Source organism: Hylaeus volcanicus, chromosome 6, assembly GCF_026283585.1.
Source record: "Hylaeus volcanicus isolate JK05 chromosome 6, UHH_iyHylVolc1.0_haploid, whole genome shotgun sequence".
Classification (NCBI taxonomy): domain Eukaryota; kingdom Metazoa; phylum Arthropoda; class Insecta; order Hymenoptera; family Colletidae; genus Hylaeus; species Hylaeus volcanicus.
In genome coordinates, this window is record NC_071981.1 from 14,328,420 (window position 1) to 14,351,214 (window position 22,795).

The 22,795-nt window shown below is 40.1% G+C and overlaps 1 protein-coding gene across 1 annotated transcript; it reads right to left on the minus strand.

Annotated features, from left to right (window-relative positions):
* Nucleotides 1-2,818: 2,818 nt before the first annotated feature.
* Nucleotides 2,819-22,583, minus strand: LOC128878042 (tubulin-specific chaperone cofactor E-like protein). Its single transcript, XM_054125843.1, has 7 exons — nucleotides 22,441-22,583; nucleotides 10,185-11,023; nucleotides 9,486-9,663; nucleotides 8,391-8,560; nucleotides 7,970-8,078; nucleotides 6,854-6,958; nucleotides 2,819-6,238 (listed from the first exon to the last, which is right to left on the minus strand). Exons 2-7 carry the CDS (start codon nucleotides 11,009-11,011, stop codon nucleotides 6,086-6,088), a joined length of 1,542 nt encoding a protein of 513 aa, XP_053981818.1. The 5' UTR covers nucleotides 11,012-11,023; nucleotides 22,441-22,583; the 3' UTR covers nucleotides 2,819-6,085.
* Nucleotides 22,584-22,795: the final 212 nt, after the last annotated feature.

Below are 22,795 nucleotides of genomic sequence, written 5' to 3' on the forward strand. Positions count from 1 at the left end.
GTAAACTTTTTCTTTTTATAAACAATTTAATGCTTATTTTTAGGGCAAAAAGTCGATTCATTGCTTAAAAAGTGCGCCACTTCCACAAAAAGTACTTCCAAAGCCAATTGTATATAGATTATAAATTTCCTTTAGTTTTTGTTCCATGACTGATACTATCAGTCTGATAGATGCCGAGAAATCCGTCCCCACGTGGCAGTGTTTTCAAAGAAGCTGTTTTCGACGACGGGGCTCTGTCGCCGCCATTTTGTATGAAAATGACAATAAAAAAAATTGTTTTTCGTTCTTCGATATGTGTTAAATAAACCCCACTGAAAAGAAATTCTATTCCATATTTGTCACACTCCCAAAATAAATTGTCAAATTTAGGTCTTTTTTTCTGCCTCTGGAGTGGTTTTACCCCTTAAGAAGTGTAAGTATTAGATCCCCTAAGTATCGAGTGTTACTTGGGAGATATTTCGTTTTTACAGAAAAAAATTTATGCAAAATGGTTTTACCTTTGAGAATATTTTGGATACGTTTTGAAGTACGTTTGGTAATGTTTACGATTCCTTGACTCCGAAGAAACCCGTATATTAATACTTGCGAAAAATGAATAAGATTGTACGTTTCGGTCCGTCATATTATCTTTTTAATGACAGAAGGCTATTTGATAAAAATAGCACTGTCTTGTTTGGAATAAATTTTCAAGTGTTACCGTGTTTCTCAGGTTTCCAGTCAGGCACCACGCAAGGGTCGAAGAAGACTGAGACAGGGGTCTGAGATCGATGCACTCGTCCCTGTGGATTTACTGACATGGTAGGGGCGCACCCCCCACCCCCCCCCCAACCCCCAGGGTGGGATTAGTCACGATCCCACTCAGTCGTAAAGTTTCAAAGGTAAAAGGAAAAAGGTGGAACCCCGTAACGAGCTGTCACTTCGTGCCGCTCTATTATTCCGGATCGCATGATACATCGTGTAATTGAACAGAATTTCGCGACGACGTTAATTGTTTACCCTGTCCGCCGTCGTGGACAAGCGTCTCGGCGCTTCGATCGATCTTACTGAAAAAAAAAAATACTGAAAAATAAATCCGAGAAAATAGTGGAAAACTGATAATTAATCAGAAAAGTGAATCTTGGCGTCTACATTGTGGTGGAAAACCATCGATAGTCTGAATTCTATATAGATAGTTTCGATAGTTTCTTTTTCCAAAAGGTGTATGAAAAATAAAAATAACTGGATCAAATACTATTTCAAATTAGTCACTTGTTTTTGTTTAAAAATGTTAACATTTGGATACTTTTATCCTTTATTCTCGATCGTCTTTCTGAAATTATTTTCCCAGTGTCACTGAGCGAGTTTTATTTATAAGGGTGTAAGACCATGTAATTGTAATATGACACCTGTAAGTACCAGTCTTGCATTTGCTCGTTTTTCACATTCATTTAATTCTTGCTTTACATTGCTTTGCACTTGCATTTGCATAGATAACTATCTTCATAATTCTTGCATTAGCGATACTAACAGGCTGTTGGGACATACTGGCCCATCTATAGCTCGGGTACCTCGGGATTGCTAGACCCGTACTGTAGCTATAATCAAACATAACTACAGCCCCTGAGGGCTAAAGTAGAATTGATTATTCTCCCAGACTCGTAAACAGATCGTAATTGCCATTGACTAAAAAAACAAATGAGCTTAAAGTATGAAATTAATTCATCGAAAGTAGATTTTACTACTTTAATCAATTGTACACCTTCCGATATAATAATTTGTTGTGATAACCGCCTTGTGATGAATTGCATTCCTCTAAACTCTAAATACAGTCGTGTTATAATTATAATGTTTACCAACTTCGCACGTTTCAAAATAAAGCATTATCGAATACTATCGATAGTCCACGTCAAATATCGATAGTGAAAGTTAGATATCGATGGTTTCCGATAGTGAAAAACCATCGATAGTCTTGATGGTACTATTAATAGTTCTCCACCACTATTGGTAGCTCAACTAAATAATATGCTTCTTATTTTCCTCGCGAATGTACATATAAATTAATCATGCACGTATAAAAATCTCAGACTTAAAATTTTTTTTAAATATCTGTAAGACGCAGTTAGCTATTTCTAACCTAACCTCGATCATGATCTCGAGTGTGCAGCACATTCAAAGCATTTATTCTTTAAGATTTTCAACATCTTACCAAATTTTGCAAAGCTTTCAGACGTGAGAGACCAAACGCTTGAAATTTCTTTTGTTTCCTTGGATCAGGTGAGTTGTAAAGTTCCATCATTAGTGATTCTTTGGACGGTGATAAGACCTGATGAACCTGTAAGATGCATTTAAGACACAGAGGATAGGTGATATGATTTAACTTCATGGGTAACAATTATGTTCCAAGAAAAACGAAACGATGAATAGAGATATAATCATTATCCAATGTTGCTCGAAAATTGTTTCTTTTATGTTGATTGTCGTTTTATTGGCGATGGGTCGAGCGTCTATTGGAGTATATCGTTTCCATTCTCTACGACACTATGCAATCGGCACAGCGTCGCCCTCAGGGTTGTCGCGACGCTAAGCGATCGATGCACTCACGGCAGAGTTGTGCAAAATTCTTTCTTCGTCGACTGGTTGAATGAGTCTTCTACTAGTTTATCACAGTATTATTCTTCATTTCTATATTTCAGAGTAAACTTATTCAAAATTATACATGTATATGCATTTTATCGGTAAACTTGTATCTGAAATATGTGTTGATTTAATTCAAATTTAAAATTTAAATCTATTAAAGAGAAATTGAACAGGAATTTAATTAATACTTATATTCAAATGCAAATCAAATTAATGTATAATTCAAATATGAAATAAATTAATAAAAATACAACATGGAGGTCAGCAAAGCTCTTGCGTGGTCGTGCTCAAACATTTCCTTCGTCTCGTACAAAGATTTTATTTCGTTAGTACGTACAGGTTTGCGCCAGCACAATAAAGGATTGTTATCATAGAAAATGAGAATAAATCAGAGTTCTTTTTCCGGGACTAGACACGTACAGGGCTCAGGAGAATCTCAGGGTTATGCTTTTCAATTTATTGGCAACCCTGAAATCCAACATTAACAATGTTCACGTTGCACAATCTCATCTTTGAGATCTCTCTTCAGTTCCATCGCGCACCTCACTCTTTCGCGAACATTAACGTTCCTCGCACTGGAATATCGATACTGTTCGTTGCTTTGGACAGTTTTTTTTTCTTTTTTTTTTTAATAAAATTTTGCTCCAGGCAATTTTCAACAAATACCAATTCTACCTCAACCCGGATAAGATTTTGTCGTGTAAACACAATTTCAAGAAATAATTTAGGTACAATGGGTCCAAAAACAGTTGTCCTCCCTGCTAGTCGCATCGTCAGAACAGCCATTTCTGGATCTATCATGATAAAACATTAATTGGGAAAAGATGTTCCCTAAATAGTCCTTCAAGAAACGTTAACCTAATAAATCTAGCATAAAAACAAAATAACAATATACTTAACGTATATTCGAGACCAAAGATACAACGGGTGTATCATCTGCGAAGTTTCTCTCAAGAGGTCGTCACAGAAGTGCAAAAAATGGCGGCTACTGGAGAGAGTGTTAGAACATTTATTGCTCTCGAATATGTTGAAGATTTTATTCTAGAAAACTTCGAGATCCTTCTGAAAGAACTTCAGTCATATCTGGGTTAAATTCACCAAATATTCCAATGCTCAGAGTCCGGATACGGTCGACGCATTACCTGTGAAGAGTCGACAAAGTTGTCTCGCGCTCGCAAAACCTAAGTCTGTCGGAAGTACGCACGTTCATGGTATTTACAGGGCAGTGTTATAAGTATTCGAGTTACGTTAGTAAAAGACAGGCACTAAGTGACTCTTCAAGGTTTTACTTCCATGCACGCAGAATACAAGCCCCAAGTGTCTTCGTAAATCGCACAATAAACCTAGAAATAGTTGTCCTTCCTACCACTGGCACCGCTAGTTGTATGGAGAACAAGTATTTCTGGGCCTATCGTAGAACACGTTTAAGCAAGGCAAAAGATATTCCCAGAAGACGATTAACGACTACATAAATTCTTAGTCACTTGTGATCATTGTTGATTGAATTAATAGTCCAACTCTGGATAATTGAACACTGGCGTTTTTGCGCATTTTATAAACCTCAGACAAAAAAAAAAAGAAAACAATATAATATATGTTTCTGTATATACCACGTTGAAAGACGGTTGTAAATTTATCCCCTAAGAGTATAGAAACTTGGCAAAATATCGTGTTACTAAATAGTACTCGATTCGCTGTTATGGCGTGTCGATAACTTCGGAACCTTAAGTACTCAACGAAAATGCACGATTCGCGATTTTATACGGTCCTGAAAGCATACAAGTTCATCCCCCTTATGCTGGATAACAAATGTACAAAACATGACAAAACTTGCACCATTGATTATTCTTTTACTTTCTGTTCGCCTCTGCTATTCAATAAAAACACGCGTTCAGGTTTTACAAATTGGTTGAGCTAGTCCAGGATAAGGGCAGAACCTCCTCGTTTGCCAAATGTAACGGACAAATTTAGTGTATACGTGGGGGTGTCATAAAAGGTTCCAAATATTTAGTGGCTACTATTCTTCTCATAATTGAGAGGTTAGTAATTGTGCCCTTATTGGAAGGCCCTGTGTAAGTCCCATTTATGAGTTTTAATCCTGCCATCAACTGTACCAAATCTTCACCCTTTGAACTTATACCTTCATTCTAGGCAAAATGACCCCCTCTTTATTCCCCTAATTTGGCCATCTCTGATTTCCGTCATCTTTCCCGCGATGAAGATACACCGCGGAGGACTGATTTGGCACTGTTGAGAAGATCCACGAAAAAATAAGGAACTTTGCTGATCAGTATACAGGAAAAGAGATAACTATTAAACACTCAATTTAATCTATCCTTCTTCACAGATCCAGTTAGCAAATCTTCTGATAACCCCACGCATACGTTTTGCCGTGTAAACGAAACAAAGCCGTATACCATGTATACTTTTATCAATGCCCAGCCACTTATCCACCTGTTCCGCGTCTTCTTAGATACAATTGGCTGCGGTCTACAAAAATAGTTCAATCTCTTCAGCAGCCTCGACGTTCTCTTCTTTTCTTTTCTCGTCTCGTCGAGCTCGTTGCATTGTCCTGAGTTAAAAGTCCCCCAACGAATCAAACTCAACTCTCACCGTTCCCTTCGTCAAGTTCTCTTTAGTATAATCAAACATCGATCAACAAACTGGAGTCAACATCTCACTATTCGGTATCCGCGTAACATAAGTGAGTCCCTCTCCGACCGAAAGTTCCGTTTCCATCTTGATTCACGCGTCGATTCGTTTCCAATCGAAATCAACTCGTCTGCTACGTTACGACCTACATGATTTTGATACTCGTCATCCAAAGGTTAACGATGATCGACACTCTACCGTTTCTCTTTTTCTGTACAATAATTAACGTTATAACGTCCGTGTTCTGAAGCAACAGGCCACGTCTACTACTTGGAAAACAATTTGTAGCTAGAGCTACTAGTTCAACTAAGTACTTCGCGGTTTCCCCGCTAGGATGTGGACTCTAGTCTACGCTAACGTTTGGCGCGGATCTTCGACGAACTTCGAAGAGTTCGCGTGTTCTCTGGCTATCGTATCGACTCAAGTTTCTAGCGTGAAAACGTTATGATACAGAATACATAGGAGAACGTCTCGCTCAAGATATGTACTGTGTTCGAATTCTACGTAAATCCAAACTCAGCTTCATCGCACACTCGTTCACCGCGCGATACCGTGTCCTTTCTCTCGGTTCGTAACGCGAGTCGCACGTCTCTCAACCCTGAAGAATCGATGATAAATATATATATATATATTATATATATAATCGCTAAAACAATTTTCACTCGGCACATGTATTTATGTATGTATGTAAAAAAATCCCGAGTCTCTCCGTTGGCGATCAACGATCTTGGTCGTGGATCCGTTAATGAAGATCAGATCCCGACAATTGTCATCAGGTGTGCTTAGCGTCGTCCGACGACTCGCTGGCAAACCTTCTTCAGGAACGTATGGAAGACGTGGTCGAAGACGCCGACGCGCACCGGTTCAACTTACTATCGATAATGATTTCGTCTCCATTTCGAATATTGTACCGATAGAGCTGTTTGTTCGGATACAACATCTCTTCTGGCCCATACTGCGCCTTCATTTCCTAAAATCATTAATCGTATGGTCAATGCGTTGGAAAAATGTGGGCAACTCGACGGCCGCACTGGCAATCTTCAGCTCGTTTGGACAGCTAGGTTGATGACATAAGGGAGATTTGGAGACCATCTTAAATTTTAAAAATAGAATGATAATTTTTGTATGACAGAATTGAATACAACAATCAAAAGAGAAAATAGTAAAATTTTGTTCATGCTGTCCGATTCTACCTGAAATGAAGGATGAAGGAAAAGATGAAGGAAATCTTGATATCTTTTTTTAGTATCACTCGCTGCTTAATAAATTACTTGTTCAAACTGCTACCATCTGTAGACACCCTAATATACCTTATATAAAAGAAAAAGGTAATCAAAATTTTATTACGAACACGTTAATTTTGACAGCTAATGTGTTACGAAATAATTTACCTCTGATCGTTAATGTGCTTAATGTATTTCAGAAATTTTGCAGGAAGTGCCGAGGATCGGAAAAAATGCGTGAAAGGGTGTTGGGATTTTATCTATATCCTGATTTCGTGCTTTTCGAGGGACTCGAGGAACCAGAAATTCTGAAAGCAAACACAAAAATACCCGATAAAGCGTAGCAATTTGAATTGGTTTACCTGATCGACGTAGAAGAGTCTCATCCTGTTGGCTGGGATCTTCACCATAGATTCTAGTTTGGTTTTCAGCTCAAAAACCGTCCTGTACACGTCCACGGACCGTACCTATAAGCGCCATCAATGTTTACAGTGTTTGGGGTCACGCGGACGTAAATTATGCCCTCTAGATATAGGGCTTTGAGGGTGTTTGGAAAGGTTTCCCTTTAGTCAGGGCCAACTATCGGTTTCCGTGGGAGAATCGTAAATTTGAATTAATTAAAATCAATTTACTTTTCCGACTTACTTAGAAGCAAATTCTTCGGTTATACGAGCAAAAAATACTGTAGCATCGATCAATCCCGTCTAGGAAATGCGGGGATCAATCCCGTCTAGGAAATGCGGGGATCAATCCCGTCTAGGAAATGCGGGGATCAATCCCGTCTAGGAAATGCGGGGATCAATCCCGTCTAGGAAATGCGGGGATCAATTCCTCATGTAAAAAGAAATCAAAAGTTCCTTTACCACTATGCGCTCGGAAACTTTGTCGCCAAGATACAAGCAGTAAAGTTTACTAATGCGACAGTGGAAGCCATTTGCATTTCAGTCGGCTGACTGCACGCGGACGCCTCTACTCTTAAAAGTTTTATTACTTATATCTCGATACCGACGTCTCGAATTGCAATATGAAAAAGGATTGTTTTTATATCGATATGACATGCTGATCCCACATATACATTATTAATTTATGATAGAAATTAAATAAACTTGTATTAATTCAAGCTGAAGCATGGTTGAAAAATTGTTCCTTCCCTCTGTTTTAAAGTATCACTAACAAGTGGCAGTCACTGCTATATTATTTTTGGGGTATATTGAAACAATTTACTTCTTATATACAGTGTGCACCACAACATGTGAGAACAAAAGTAAACCAAGTAATGACAATAATGTGAAGTTTTGAATTGTACACAAATAGTACATTAAAATTCATTACACTGATATCCACTAAGCCACTGTTACTGAAAATTGACGGAACACAAAAAATGACTATAGCTTAAGAACAAGGACAGACAGAAGACACACCTGTCTTTGCGTGTTCCACGTGTCATGGTGCACCTGGTACGTGATTCGTGAACTTACTTCGACGAGATCTCCGTAAGTGAAGGTGACCTTGACCCTCTTCTCGGGCGTCAGGTCGACGTGTACCAGCGGATCCAGCTTTCCGTGAATAGCCACGAGCTCGGAGTACCTGAAATGATGGAATAGGGTCAAGTTAGGGTTCGTCTCGCTACCGTCGTCGCGACGGCAACGATGACCGTGAAACTAGAATAGCTTTATGGGTTTTACTGAAATAGACGTCAACCGACAACGAGAAACGCTGGGACCGCAATGGAAATGGAAACGAAACCACGATGGCCTGAATTCCATTAAAATACGAATATAGAAGAGCCGATTAGCATGCTCGATTGGGACATGCGAAAGCATTAAGAAAAATGGAGAAACAGGAAGAATTAGAAGGAGAGTTTGCATTAAGGTACGATCGAAAAGTGAGTGACGGAACCTTTCCGGTCTGTCCGCTTCCGGTTTGTCCATGTAGTATCTGATGAAGGCCCTCTCGGCGTCCTCGCGCTCCTGGGATGATATTACGCCCCCGCCATTCAATGTCTCGACGTTTGGAAGTCTGGCTATTAAGAGCTGTCGCCTCTCATGTTCAGTGTACTCTCGAGGACTCTGAAAAGGACCAACAGTTTTAAAACTGCCTCTTAATTTAGCTTGTTAATATTTTATATCGAGCATGACCGAGCAATACATCTGCCCTCTATGAATCGCAGTGGCGCTAGTGTCGCGTTTCGCATAACTTCGAATTCTTTTGAATTATTTATAATTTTCATATATGACAAGTAGTCTTCCTTTTCTTCTTCCTTTGTTTTCACAAAATTATAGCAAAACATTCTGAAAGTATATTTATTTATAATTTAAATTGACGACTAGTTGAAACGTAATAGGCGTCTAATTCAGTTTGAAGAGCTTGTTTTCGAAAGTTAGGCGTAGGAAACCGTTGAGACTGGTTGATTTCTTGCCAAGATTTTCCTTTAGAACAGCTAAAACGAACAGGTCCAGTGGCGCATACTAGATCAACCTGTCGTAACGGTTTCGCATCTCAACGGCGTTCCTTTTATTAGTTCTGTCAAACGTTCCCGTGAACTGTTCGTTTGAAATCTCTGCAAGCAACGTATTCGTTGCTTGGCCACATAATCGTCATTCCAGAAATAAAATATCCCTTCGGACCAGGCGGCGCACGGAATTTTTAGTTTTGAAGATAGATATACCTTTGTACCTTTTTTCTCAGTATTCATTACTATAGAATTTCATAATAAAAGAATCAAATTTTGTTTACTTAGAAAATGAATACTCAAAGAAAAAGATTAGCCCTAGAAAACTAACCAATCATTTCCCACTTCCCAGGAAAAACCACAATTTCATTTCACTGGATGGTATTGATCTTTCCCTCTATCAAGAGTCACTGACCCAGGCGAGCTTTAATGAAACTTTCTGACGAGGTTAGCTTTCTGGGGTTCGTTGTAGGGTCGTTGAAGAAAACACAGGAACTTTAAAGAAACTTCAAAAGAGAATCTCTCATAAAACGGTCTTTCACCTCGAAAAGAGGGCAACCCTGGATCCTCAGCGATTTGAGTACGGGGAACCTGGCCAGCCTCTCCACGTCGTCCCACGTTGACAACAGTGTACCGTTAACGTTCAGGAACCTGAGCTTCCTGAAAGGATCGTGGGAGGATCTGACGCTCGTCCCGCTGGATTCCGATTCCGACTCGGACCTGTCGGTAATCACAAACTACATTTGCACTCTACAATCATAAAACGTTAACGCACAATTTTCCCAGAGATAATCGTGCATGATTGCTTATTAATTATTAGTCTCGAGTATTGGGAATTTGTTGATTGAATGCGAATGTTCATGGAAATGTGCAGGATAGGTTAAAAGCGCACAGATCCTATCGTTGTTGTCATTCACATTGCTATCATCGTCATTTATACTACATACTACATCATCGTTATTATAATACACGTTCTCGTCATCATTCGTAACTATATCGTCGTCATCTGTACTGCATACTATATTGCCATCTCCATGTATCAATAAAATATATATGTATAAATACATTACATATTGTACTACGTTATGCATAATATATAATGTCTATTATTTTACTTATACCGTATACTCCCGTTATATTCCGCGAACGTTTCCCGCATATATGCATATTTTACGCGGACGAACAATCCCAGTCTACTCATCAACCATTAATCACGAATCGCGTATCCCCCAACTACTGACCTGTCATAGTTGACCTTGCCCTCGGCGTATATCCTGTTCCCCTTCTCGTCCACGTTCTCGTCAGCCTCCAAGTTGTTCATATTTTCATTGTCCTCGCTAAGGTTCTCCTGATCCTTGCCGGGGCACGTGGTGGTCTCCTCGTCGTTGGAGTTCCTGTCGTCGACCAACGCGAGCGACCTGAGAGGACACTCGGCTAACACCAGACTCTCGAGATTAGGGAACACGTAGCCAAGCTTGGAGATCTCGTTCCACACCTCCACGGGATTCCCAGTGAAGTGAAGCTTCTTCACCGAGTCGTTCCCGTTCTCGGACTTCTGGTGCTCCAGATCGACCGTCCTGTACTCGTTCAAGGACAGATGGAGCTCCTCGAGGTTGCGTAGCAGCCTCACGAGACCCTGTACGGTCGACCAGGAGACCCGTGTGCCGTTCAGCACCAGGTTCCTCAGGTGGTCGTAGCTCCCGTGTCTGACATCGAGGACCTCGGCAAGGCAGTTGAAGCTCAGGTTGAGGAACTTGATCTTGGGCATGTGCTGCAGAATCTCGAACACCTCCGTCCACTGGGAGAGCTTATTCTGGGCCAGGTCGAGCTCCTCGACATTCTTGCATTTGTTTCGCAACTTCTCGGCGTCGTTTCCAGCCGACTCAATGTCGCAGTCTTGGAGCACCAGCAGGGCTGGGACAGTGTGACGTGGCGACTTCTTCGGGATGAATATGCTGACGGAGAGGGCGGCCTTCGGCGAGCTGGACTCCGTCTCCTCGTCCGTGAGGGAGCACTCGGTCGTTGAACTGCCGTACTTCAGCTCCAGCGCTTCCAGCAACGACGGCATGTTTACTGCATTCTGAAAGGAGATCGTCCAGTCAGAGGGATCGAGGTCCAGAGAGTCAACGAGGAAATAATATTAAATAAAGATTTGCGTTCCAATTATTTATCGTCGATAAGAATTAATTTCATCTCTTGGAAAAGTTTCTCTTCACTATTTCTCTAGAAATTTTATATTTACGTTGGTCTGTTTTCATATCTAGGAGATGAAACCATCAAAGTTTATAAGAAGAGGTACAAATATACATCTTTCCTTTCGAGTGATTCTTATGAAACTAGATATACAGCTCTGTTTTTCAAGTAATATTAAATTTTGAACTCAAAACACCAACAAAATTGTTTCTGTGAATGATACATCACGATCTTCACATAGATTCTAAATTACCCCCTTTACGCGCCCCTTTCGATAACCTGAAATTATCCAGATTAAATCGACATTAGTACGAAATTAAAGATTCTATTTAACTTTACAGAAAGAAAGCAAGAACACCAAAGTACGCGATCGAGTCTTCGACGGTGAGAGACAAAGGGTAACGTTGGCGAGCACAAGGTGCCCATCGACGCCAGAGAAGGAAAGATGGGGGCCATCCTCGAGGAAAAAACCGTCGAACCGGGCATCCTCGAGGAATACACGGTCTGACCATATCCGCTAAGGTCGCAGCATTGTCTTTTTGCGCGACGGAAAACCGGTATTGGTTCCCTGAGTCGTCGTTGGAAAACTATTCAAGCCTCGCCCACGCGAACTTCTCGTGACTCGTTTAATTTCTTTTGTCAGCGGACGAATGCCCTACGGTTCGTTCTCGTCGAGTTTGAATCGCGAAGAGTGAGAAAGGTGGTCCGGAATCAGTAGACAACCTGCGACGATATAGAGGTGTCCGGTGACTCATGGAATGTTTGAGATTGTGAGAAGAGTGGAAGAACAGAATTGGAAGGAATTGAAAGGAGAATTGGGTTGAATGGTGTAGTCAGTCTTTGAGAGGACTATGGTCAGGGCAAATATTAGTTGAAACTGGACTGTCGTTGAGTATGATACAGATGGGAAGATTAAAGATCAGACTTGGGAAAAGATGAGGGTATTGGGTTGTCCGGAAAGTCCATGTCGATTTTTGGTAGGTGGTACAGGCCTGAATACATTGAAGTGGTTGAAAACAAATAATATGTATACATCCCTTAAAAAGTGGAAAGGTTGTGGAACAAAATGGCACCTATGTAATTCGATAAATATATATTAAAATTCAAACGTGTTTTTGAATTTTTCTTAGAAATTGGCGCGAACTTTCTGGACAACCTAATAGTATCGAGTTAGATGCTGGGAATTATTTGAATTGTTGAAGACTTTCTACATGCTCTGATGGTACGAATGGACTTGTTCGTATAGTCATGTATTCGAATAGTATATCTGTAGCCAAGTGTTCGAATTGTATTGTTATAGTCAATTATCTGGATAGTATTCGTACAGTCAAACATTCGAATAGTACCAGAATTATATTCGATCGAATGTCCGAATCCAGACAAATTCGAGTAGTCCATGCCCCAGTTCTAATTCCAGCTACAACGGAAAACTGCGTTCGAAGCGTCTCGAGGACATCGCTACGCGCTAATACAGTTCTCGTTGGCGGAGCTGCGCACCGGAGAAAGTTAATTTCGCATGGCCATTGAACCGATATCGCGATTACGTAGGGGAAGCCAGGGAGTAATGCAACGGCTATCACGTGGATACCCTAACGTTCATCTCATCACGCTCGTGCAATTTTCTATGGGGATGAAACTGTTGCTCGTCCCCTTGACTATAGACCGATGTTTTTCCTCTTTTTTTTTTTCAAACTATAGCTCGTTCTTCGAGCGTGATGTTTTTCCCAAAGAAACGATACAAAATTGCTCGCGAGTTAGAAAGCGCGAGACGCTGCCACATACAGAGTGTCTTGATAGAAACGTGCCACCTTAATCATCAGCGGACTAGTGTTATGCTTTATATTGAGAAATATCTAATTATTAATTTGGCCCTATGGTACTTATATAAAAGAATTTAATAATTACGGTGAACGAAATATCTGCGTTTAGAACACTATTTAGATCAAATTAAATGTTAAGTCTGAAGTTGACTTCAGTTTCGCTGATAGTGAACAGGCAGTTTCTTAACTTTGAATCCGCCATGTTGAATCAGCCATTTTGAATTGTAGCAATTAATTTTGTTAAACTGTGCAATTTGTTCCTCAGTAGGTTAAGATAGCGAAGATATTAAGGTGGCCTGTTTTTAACGAGACATGCCTGTATATACTATCGAGGCGAACATGTGGCTCAAAGTTTCATGTAAACGGAAACGGCACGGGGTTGGCCCGTTTCCAACAGTCGTGTCGACGCGTTCTTCTTCGCGAAAAGTGATGCAACGTTACACCCTCGTTGCTCGTCGCGATATTCCGTAATATGTACAAGTAGCTCGTTGCGCTTTTCTTTCCCTTTCTTTCCTCCTCTTTAGAATTTGTCAAGCAGAAACTACCGCATTCCATTCGTGCGAGTTTTAGTTTGTTAGGTGCTTTCATTAAATTTTCTATGACGCGGAGATACAGCGCCAAACAAAGATGGACAGCGGTGCACCCAGCGATCTAACAAGAAGGATGCATCTAAAAGCTTTATCAGAGAAAATAGAGAAAAAGTTTATTTCAGCTTTTCCACGTAAAATTTAACTCTCGTCAAGATTCGTTTAAAAGAATTTTTTTAATTTTCACAAATAACGAATTTATATATAAAAAATTGGAAAACTGCAAAAGGTAACTATCGTTATCTTTAAATAGATATTGTCCCAAAATGTAAGCAGATCTTAATAAGAGAATCAGAAACTCAGATATAAAGCTTTATTGGAATCCATTCAATCGTCAAATATACAGGGTGTCCCAAAAATGTTGGAGGTCCTTGAAAAGGATGGTTCAGGGGGTGATTTGAAACAACTTTTTCCGTAGCGAAATTGTTGTCCGAGGCTTCGTTGAGGAGATATTAACGGAAAACACTGACCAATCAGAGCGCGCGTATACCGTTGGAGCGGCCGCGATAGCGATGGCTACGCGCTAGGTAGCCGCTCTCGTACGCGAACAAGTGACTCGACGTGCATCGAAGGATATTGACGCGGCCGCTCAGCGCATAGCCTTCGCTACCGCGACCGCTCCAACGGTATCCGCGCGCTCTGATTGGTCGGCTGTTTTTTTATTAATATCTACTTAACGAAGCCCCACCCGACATTTTTGCAAAGGAAAAAGTTGTTTCAAATCACCTCCCGAACCACCCCTTTCAAGGACCTCCAACATTTTTGGGACACCCTGTATACTGTTTGCGCGCGAAAAGAATGAAACTGGTGAAGCACGTTAATTTGATCGCACATTTACCTTGTACGAGGTGATCTAAGAGGTTTATCGCGTTACTCGTAAACTCGATGCGAGAACTTCGTTAATGGCCATCGCTATCCACGCGTTGGAATCGCGACAATAGGTCGACGGGATTAGTTACTGGATACAGGGTGGCGTAGAAACATGGGAGGTCCTTCGCAGATGATCACTTTCAGATCGAGGAGGGAGGAAAGGTTGTGGGATCAGGAACAACAAACGACTCGGAGACTGAAAACTAGAAATGGGATTTTTAGGATAAAGGACGGATGCGAGACAAAGTACTGCAAAAATTAATGACGTTTTAACGAATAAAAACAATATATAATAAATATTTCGTATTTGTAACGATCACTACTGTTGTAAAATTGTTTAAGCCGCAATCGATAATTTAAAAAAGAAAATCGAATTTTTCGTTGAATTTTAATTGTTTCATTAATACTGATAATTCGACTTATTATTATCTTCATTTGGTTTCCAAAAATAAAACTCTAGGCAAATCGTTTAGTTAGGAACAATGTATTATTGCTAGCTATATTAATACGAGTTATAAACGTTATATTTTTGTATTATTCAAACGAGCAAGTATTTCTCGGAAAGATCTAAGTTGTCAATCACGAATAATAATGATGATGAAAACAACATTGAAAGAGCATTTGGATGGAAATATTGCGTTTCTAACTATAAGCAAACATGCAAAATAATTCTAATGGAATTGCACAACGCGTTTCGTTGCATCACGTGCCCCCCATGTTTGTTAACTGCTCTAACATCGGACGGAGTAACAATGCTAAACGCGGGCACGCTACTTTCTCCTCGAGCGGCGATTTTACGTAGAAAATATTGGCGAGCGCAAATCTAACCGTGCAAATTGAAACGGAGCTTCGAGCGGAAACCAGTTCATCAAGGAAACGATTAAAAGGAACACCGGTAATTTTAACTCGAATCGTGTTCGAGAAATTTATTTTATATATTCCAGGAGAAAAGTACTTCCTTAATAAAAGAAAAAGTTTCATTCTTTGTTTTGCTGAATATACTAAACGCAATAGCCAAATAATAATTTTTCTTTCGAATCTTCGAAACAATCTTACAAACAAAAATTGAAATATTTATTTTCAGTTTAAAATGATATCAATTGATCTAAACATCATATTTCCTGGACATTTCCAAGGCTGTACGATTTAAAAGAAAAAATAAAACGAACGAAGGTGGCGCTAGTGTCCTCTCCCGCATAACTTCCAAGTATTTTATTGTACATTCTCAATAGTAACAAAGACTTGCCTGTTTGTCCAACTACTACTTTGACATTTCAAAAATAATCTTATTTTCAGTTCTCACAGAAGTTTGATCAATAGAATTACTATGGCAAACTGTAATGTTATTGGTACTTCTGAAATGAGATTAGACATTTCGCGAATATTCATAATTTACCGTTATAACTAAGATGTGCTTAGTTGTAGTGCACTTCTAGTAGAGAAAAAAGTGGTTAACAGGTTAGAGTCGAGTAAGTGTGCGAGCTTGTACAGCTGACGATTCACCGAGTTCTAGTGGTTCAGCGACGTTAAGGGTGCGTTTACACTACAGCAACAAACCACGCGGAAGATACTAAAAGCGCTCGACATTTTTTTAGCGTACAAGAACGCGTGTCCCTGTTCAGGCAGGCTGGCAAATACACTTTTAAGAGAAATACATCTAGTTTCACTTAAGCCAGAAAACAAAGAAAATTTGCGGACGATTCTCAAAACAAATTTTTCAAGTTTAAAGATCTGTCCAATTTTTTTTCGCGAATTTGAAAGTGCACGCAGTGTAAACGCGCCGTAAGGGTGCGAATCCAACATTCTTCCCACTCGTGGCGACGAGAATCTAAATATACGTTGGTGTTGACTGTTACGAAATGTCAGACAGAGCCTGCCTCGTACTGGGTCAGTTGAGACGCAAGAGATTCGAACGATTGGTTTTAAATAAATCAAAACGTAATGAACAAACTACCTATCCGTGAAAATGTTCAACAGAATCTAAAAAATTGACGACCTTATTTCCCTCTTCCTTCTGTTATCATCAACAATGCTTGTATGAGTTACACAATTAATTTTAGGAAGACAAGTTATTGTTCGTAAATAAAGTACACGATATAAATATAACCCTTTTTGCTTAATTACATTGTTACGAACAATATCACCTACCATTCAGAATTCATTGCATAACTCATACAGAAGAGAACTGTGCATCAACGGTTGGAATGTTTACATATGAATAAATTATGCTTCTTTACTTTTCTATAAATAGCTAACTTTTGTTTACCTTCAGAAGGCAATACTACTACTTATTTCAGAGTAGAAAATGATTGAATCGCAAAAATTTCGGTTCTCCCAATAGAGCATGTTTGCTTCGTTCTCCCGTGGCTCAAGGACTTAGAAAGTTATCGCGAGATATGAGGCAGAAAAGATTGGGCCATTCTCCAGAACCGTAGAAACATTTTCTACCATAATTTTCCCTATAATGATTTTCGTTCAGGCACGGCCCGGAGAATAACAAAAACCGATAAACGATACTTTCTAAACCGAGGCGTAAAAATAAAAAGCAAACGGAATCTTTCCAACGGTCGGTTTCCTGTTTCGAATGGCCGATGATTTGAGGATATTTGCTTCACTTGGGAGGCTACGCAGAAAATCAATGACGATCTATTCTTTCCCTGGTGGCGAGAACAGGCCACAGCCGGCAGAAGGAAATATCGACACAAGTCCAGTTGCCCTCGCGTATGCTGCGCAAATGCTCTCCCGTCTCGGAATATTACTCGCTTGCCCAAGGTTGCCGTTCGCTCTGCTCACGACCTGAGCATTATACACGTGCACAGATGCATCTGACATACGCACACGAACATACAATTCACCGCACGTAGATCCGTCTCTAACCTATACTGACCGTGTTCAACGCGCATTAATGCCGAGACTTATTGTACAACTACGTATTAGGTCTAGAAATTAATTATGTCTCTACATTCGTAAATTTATAACTCTAAGAAGAAATATTTAGCCGCCATTTTATTAGATTAAAGTACAAATGAATTCGTAGTAATGGAACATGGATTGGTAAGTTTACTTTAGAAAGGCACAGAACTAACTTCGACGTCTAATATATTTCATTGCGTGCATTTTTGATAAAGAAATAGGTAAAAAGAAAGCAAACATAAGAATTAATTGAAATCTATATAGTTGTTTCGGGGCAATCCTATCAGTCGAAACGTAAACAAAAATAAGATATCCCGCTTGAGACCGACAATTAAGGGTGCGCAGAAGCCAGAGCCAAACTGCGAGTTGACTTCAGCGACAGCTGCGAAAAAAGTAGGAAACTCCGGGAGAAGGACAGAGAGGGCGATACAACAATTGCAGGAGAGACGGGGACAGGGCGATTAGGCTAGCATGATTTTTTTCGAAGATATTGAAGCAAAGAAGCAATATTTTCTAATAATTCTGGTTTTATATTCGTTTTATATATTCGTTACACTTTGGCGGATGCGACTCCAAGCCCTGATTTTGTAATTTCGGCTTTAAAACTTTATAAACGATCAAATGAAGATGGCAAACGTACTTTTATTGTTTATAAAGTTTTAAGGCCGAAATTGGAAAAGCAGGCCTTGTGGAGTCGCATCCGCCAAAGTGTAACGAATATATTAAAACCAGAATTATTAGAAAATATTGCTATTTTGCTTCAATATCTTCGAAAAGAATCATGCTAGCCTAATCGCCCTGTCCCCGTCTCTCCTGCAATTGTTGTATCGGCCTCTCTGTCCTTGTCCCGGAGTTTCCTACTTTTTCCGCAACTGTCGCTGAAGTCAACTCGCAGTTTGGCTCTGGCTCCTGCGCACCCCTTAATCGTCATTCGGTTATTATAATATCGACAAGCCTACTTTAGTGTTAAATCAATCAATTTACGCGCAGTACGTATCCTTGGTTGACGAGTAATCAGTGCTCGAACGGAACACAATACACCGCGGCTGTTGAATGGTTTCGAGCAACCCAAGGCTGCTCCAAAGCTGTTAAACCGACCAGGAAACTAGAGAACGTAGCCGTCTCAGCGTCACTTTTACTTTTTCATAGGCCGAAAGAGTCGTTGAGAATTCTCGTATCGGCTGTTGATTGGCCTAACAATATCTCGCGAATTGCGTCAACAGGTTAGAGCTAGGTTATAGTACAGAACGATGCGAAAGTAGAGGACGCGATTGGCAAGATTGGGAAACGTTGAGCGCACATGCGCTGTATTCTTTGTTCGTTTCTCGACTTTTAATAGCGTGTCTCGCGTCGATGCACGGCAATTATGTCGACGTGTGTGTGAAAACACCGTTCGCTGTATGTACATATGTATAATTGTTATCAGTTATACTATATAACGCAGCACATTTAATCAGCCAAGCCTCTCCCTTTGGAATCGATGATTGCTTCGCTCGCGTGTCATGATGCAACATGTTCGCTGCTAAACTAATACTTGTGAAAATTTCTACGAGAGACTAATTTTGTTTCGATACAATTATTAACTACATAACCTAGCATTCCTGGTAGTATCTATATCTTTCTAACCAACAACTTTCGTCGAGAATGTCACACGGCGTGACACCTACACAACGTGGATAACGTAAACGTCTTTATTCCAATTTAATAATCACTTACTTATCACTCTTTAATGCGAACATTTATTTATTACTCTACTTTTTCTCACTTTCAAGGCGTACCTTCATTACATTACTTTATTTATTCGGTGCAGCAATTTATATTTTTCTGTAAGGAGATTACACTAAACCTGGAGTATCATCAAAGGATATCATTCAAATTTTCTGTTCCACACTTCGCCCGTCATTGCTCCTACTATAAGAAAAAATACACGCGCGACGATTTATTACTTCGTGAAATAATCAATGGAGAAAAAAATAGAATCCCTCGTTCATCTACCAGATATTTACTTAACGCTTCTTAATAGACGGAACAGTTGGTGCTCTGGTGTTTCTAAACAATCGCGAGACAATGGACGTTGAAAGGGTCGTTTGTTTTCTAATAATTTATTTATACGGGTATTCTTGGCAAAACGAAATGCCCACGCTGCCACCGTAAACGTTACAGAAGCGTTATTCCAAGAGTCAAATCGTTTTCGTTTACATAATCCACGTCTTCCGTAAGCGTTCGCCCGACGTCAAAGAGGAACTCTTCTAAACAAAGATTTCCGATGAACGTGGTCGCGCAACGAGCGCCATGAAACTTTTACTTTTCCGCGCGAGTTTTAAAAATGAATTTCGCGCGAATGAACATTAACGTCGATAACGCAATGTCAAGGAGTTTATCTAATCTGTTCGATAACGCAAAACAATGGATATAGCGATGAAAGTTTATATTTCCTTTAAAGGGCTAAAACTTGTGTGTTTTTATTACATTAGGTTGTCCCAAAAGTTTCTTTCGTTTTATTAATAAGTAATACATACACAATATTTTATGTCTAATGTTACATTATTGAATTGTGTACGATTCATTTTGCTCCATTACTGTTACAACATCAACATCTAAGAAATTAGATTATCTATTTATATAAACGCTACCGCACAAAATAATTCAGCGCAAATTACGAAAGAAACTTTTGGGACAACCTAATACACAAATAAAAGTTTTCTTTATGAATAAATGGCAAGTTTACCCTAGAAAGACTGAATTAATTTCTACGCCTAACATTTGAATAGTAAACTATTCGATTTATTCGACCACAAGTGTAAGTTGTAAGAACCTGAACTATTCTTCAAAATTGATCATAATTCCTTGAAAGACACGAAATTCCGATTCTAGACGGCATTTAATGTCGCGATAATTTCGCACTTCCTTATGTTCGAACGAACGTGTAAAGTACAATTCTTTTTCAATTGTGTCGACCTTGGGGTTCGTAGACAAGAAACGACGCAATTCTCACGATCCGAGGCTCTTTGTTCGAGCTTCGTTTATTATCCATTGTCGTTCACGTTTGATACCTCGCGAAATGCATTCCTAAATGTAATAAAGATACCCAGAAAATCCAACTTCTTGCTATCTGTCAACCTTTGTTCATTCGTATTGAATTCTATGTTAACATAAGTTTTTTCAATACCTACTTAACTTCTTAAGGGACGAATTTTAAACGGCTTTTTATGGACTAATCAAATACAGACAAACCAAAGCAATTTTTATTTGTGAATCAATTTCAACCTACAAATATGCGGTCTTCTTTTAATATGGTACACACTTGTGTCAATATCCCTCAAAAGGTTAATTGAAAACTTTAATTTTCTCAATTATTAATCTGAATTACCTATTTCTCGTACTATTTTTTGTAATTGATTTCGTTCTGTTGTTCCGATAGAATGAGATTAAATAAAAAAATATATTCTATTCGTTTTTGTTGTCTTAGGCCTCGTGGGGATGCAATAGCGCCACTGTTTAAAGATTCGTTTGGTTCATTTTTTAACTCTAAGGTCAAATAGTCCTACAAAGAGCTCGGGTACCTCGGATTCAGCCAAACCCGTACTGTAGCTGAGACCAATTACAGCTACAGCCCCTGAGGGTTCTAAAGATTTGTTATTATTTTTCACAATTGCAAATCTACGATTAAACGACACCTATCGATGTGTGACTAATAACAATGTTATTTCTGCCGTCGATAAATCACAGATTATCTTCTTCAGCGTAACCCGGAACTGGATTTCTGATTACCAGGATCCAAGCGCGAGATAAAGACTACAGGGTGTCCCAAAAATGTTTTAACACGTTGAAAGGGATGGTTCAGGGGGTGATTTGAAACAACTTTTGCCTTAGCGAAAATGTTGTCCGAGGCTCCGTTGAGGAGATATTAACGAAAAACACTGACCAATCAGAGCGCGAGTATGCCGATGGAGCGGCCGCGGTAGCCTATGAGCGCGGCCGCCTAACGCGTAGCCTACGCTCCACCGGGATACTCGCGTTCTGATTGGTCGGGGTTTTCGCTTAATATCTCCTCAACGAAGCCTCCGACAACATTTTCGCTAAGGAAAAAGTTGTTTCAAATCACCACCCGAACCACCCCTTTCAATGTATTACAACATTTTTGGGACACCCTGTATTGCGCTAGATAGCACTGCCTCGAATAAACAGAGACGCAACGAAACTACGACGCTACCAGCTGTCAAACTGCGTTGCCTACTTACTACTATAAAAGCCAAGGATGGTGAAAATCATCTCACCTAGATGCAAAGTATCCCTTGTGTAACAAAAATTGAACAATTTTTTATTCTCTATCCATTCCAAAAATACTCCAACCTGAATTAAAAAATAAACATTTCACATTGAACGAATGGAGACTCACTCGAGTAGCTGGTCAGTCGAATAAACCACTTTCTCGAATTTTTATTCTATGTTTATTTCATTTTTATCACCGTTCATCGTTTGAATGTAATTCTGTCCTAACATCTAAAAACGTAGATTGTCGCGCACAGCTGATAGCGATTACGTAATGCTAGAACGCACATCGCGGTAGTAAACTGTCGTCAAAGCGAGCTACTGTGTACCATCGAGAAACTGCCAGCATTTTTTCAACGCTAGACAGCTTCGAATCGCGACGCATTAACGTCCATCTGAATCATAGTTTTTACAGTCCATGGGAACTGCGTATCCGTATACTTGTCTGCACTCGCGGATCCCGAAACGTTTACCAACGAAATTCGTTTTCGTATCGCGATGGTGAAGTTCTCAGTACGAGGTTTGATGACAGGACGGATAAGAAAGAAATGTTCCGCGTCTCGAGTCAGGCGGATCGATCGAGCACGAGTTCGGAAAGACCAAACACCGGGAACGGGAACAGAATTAAGACGCGGTATACGAGAATATAACGAAGGAATCGGGTCAAGGATCAACGATGTTGGTTGGGCCTGAACGACAGAGATAAACAGATTTCATCGACTGTCTTCCTCGCGAGGGAGACAGTCGATGAAAAACTGCGAGCAAATTTCCGGTAAACCTCGACCGTGAGCCATTATAGCACGCGTCTACGGGACAAGAGATTTTGCAAGGTGAGTACTCACTGTTTTCCCGGTCTTGTTTCTCGCTCTCTTCTCTGGATAGTTTTTCGAGAGTGTATCCCGTGATATGGGCGTACGAAGATGCTTAACGAAGATTATTCCTGGTTTAGATGCACTCGCGATTTATCGCCGCGATCATGAAACCGAGATCGGTCTGTCGGTTGGTCAGAGGGGGGTTAGGGAAGGAGTGGTGTCGCGTACGGACACGAACGTGCCGCTCGCCGTCCACCGTTGAACTGATTTCTGGCTCCTTTGTTTAGTAAACAGAAACAGCTGAGCCGCGCTACTGGATACGGCGGCGGTAGTGGCGGGAGCTTAGTGTCCTCTCTTCCCGCACAACGCCGACCGCACGGCGCAA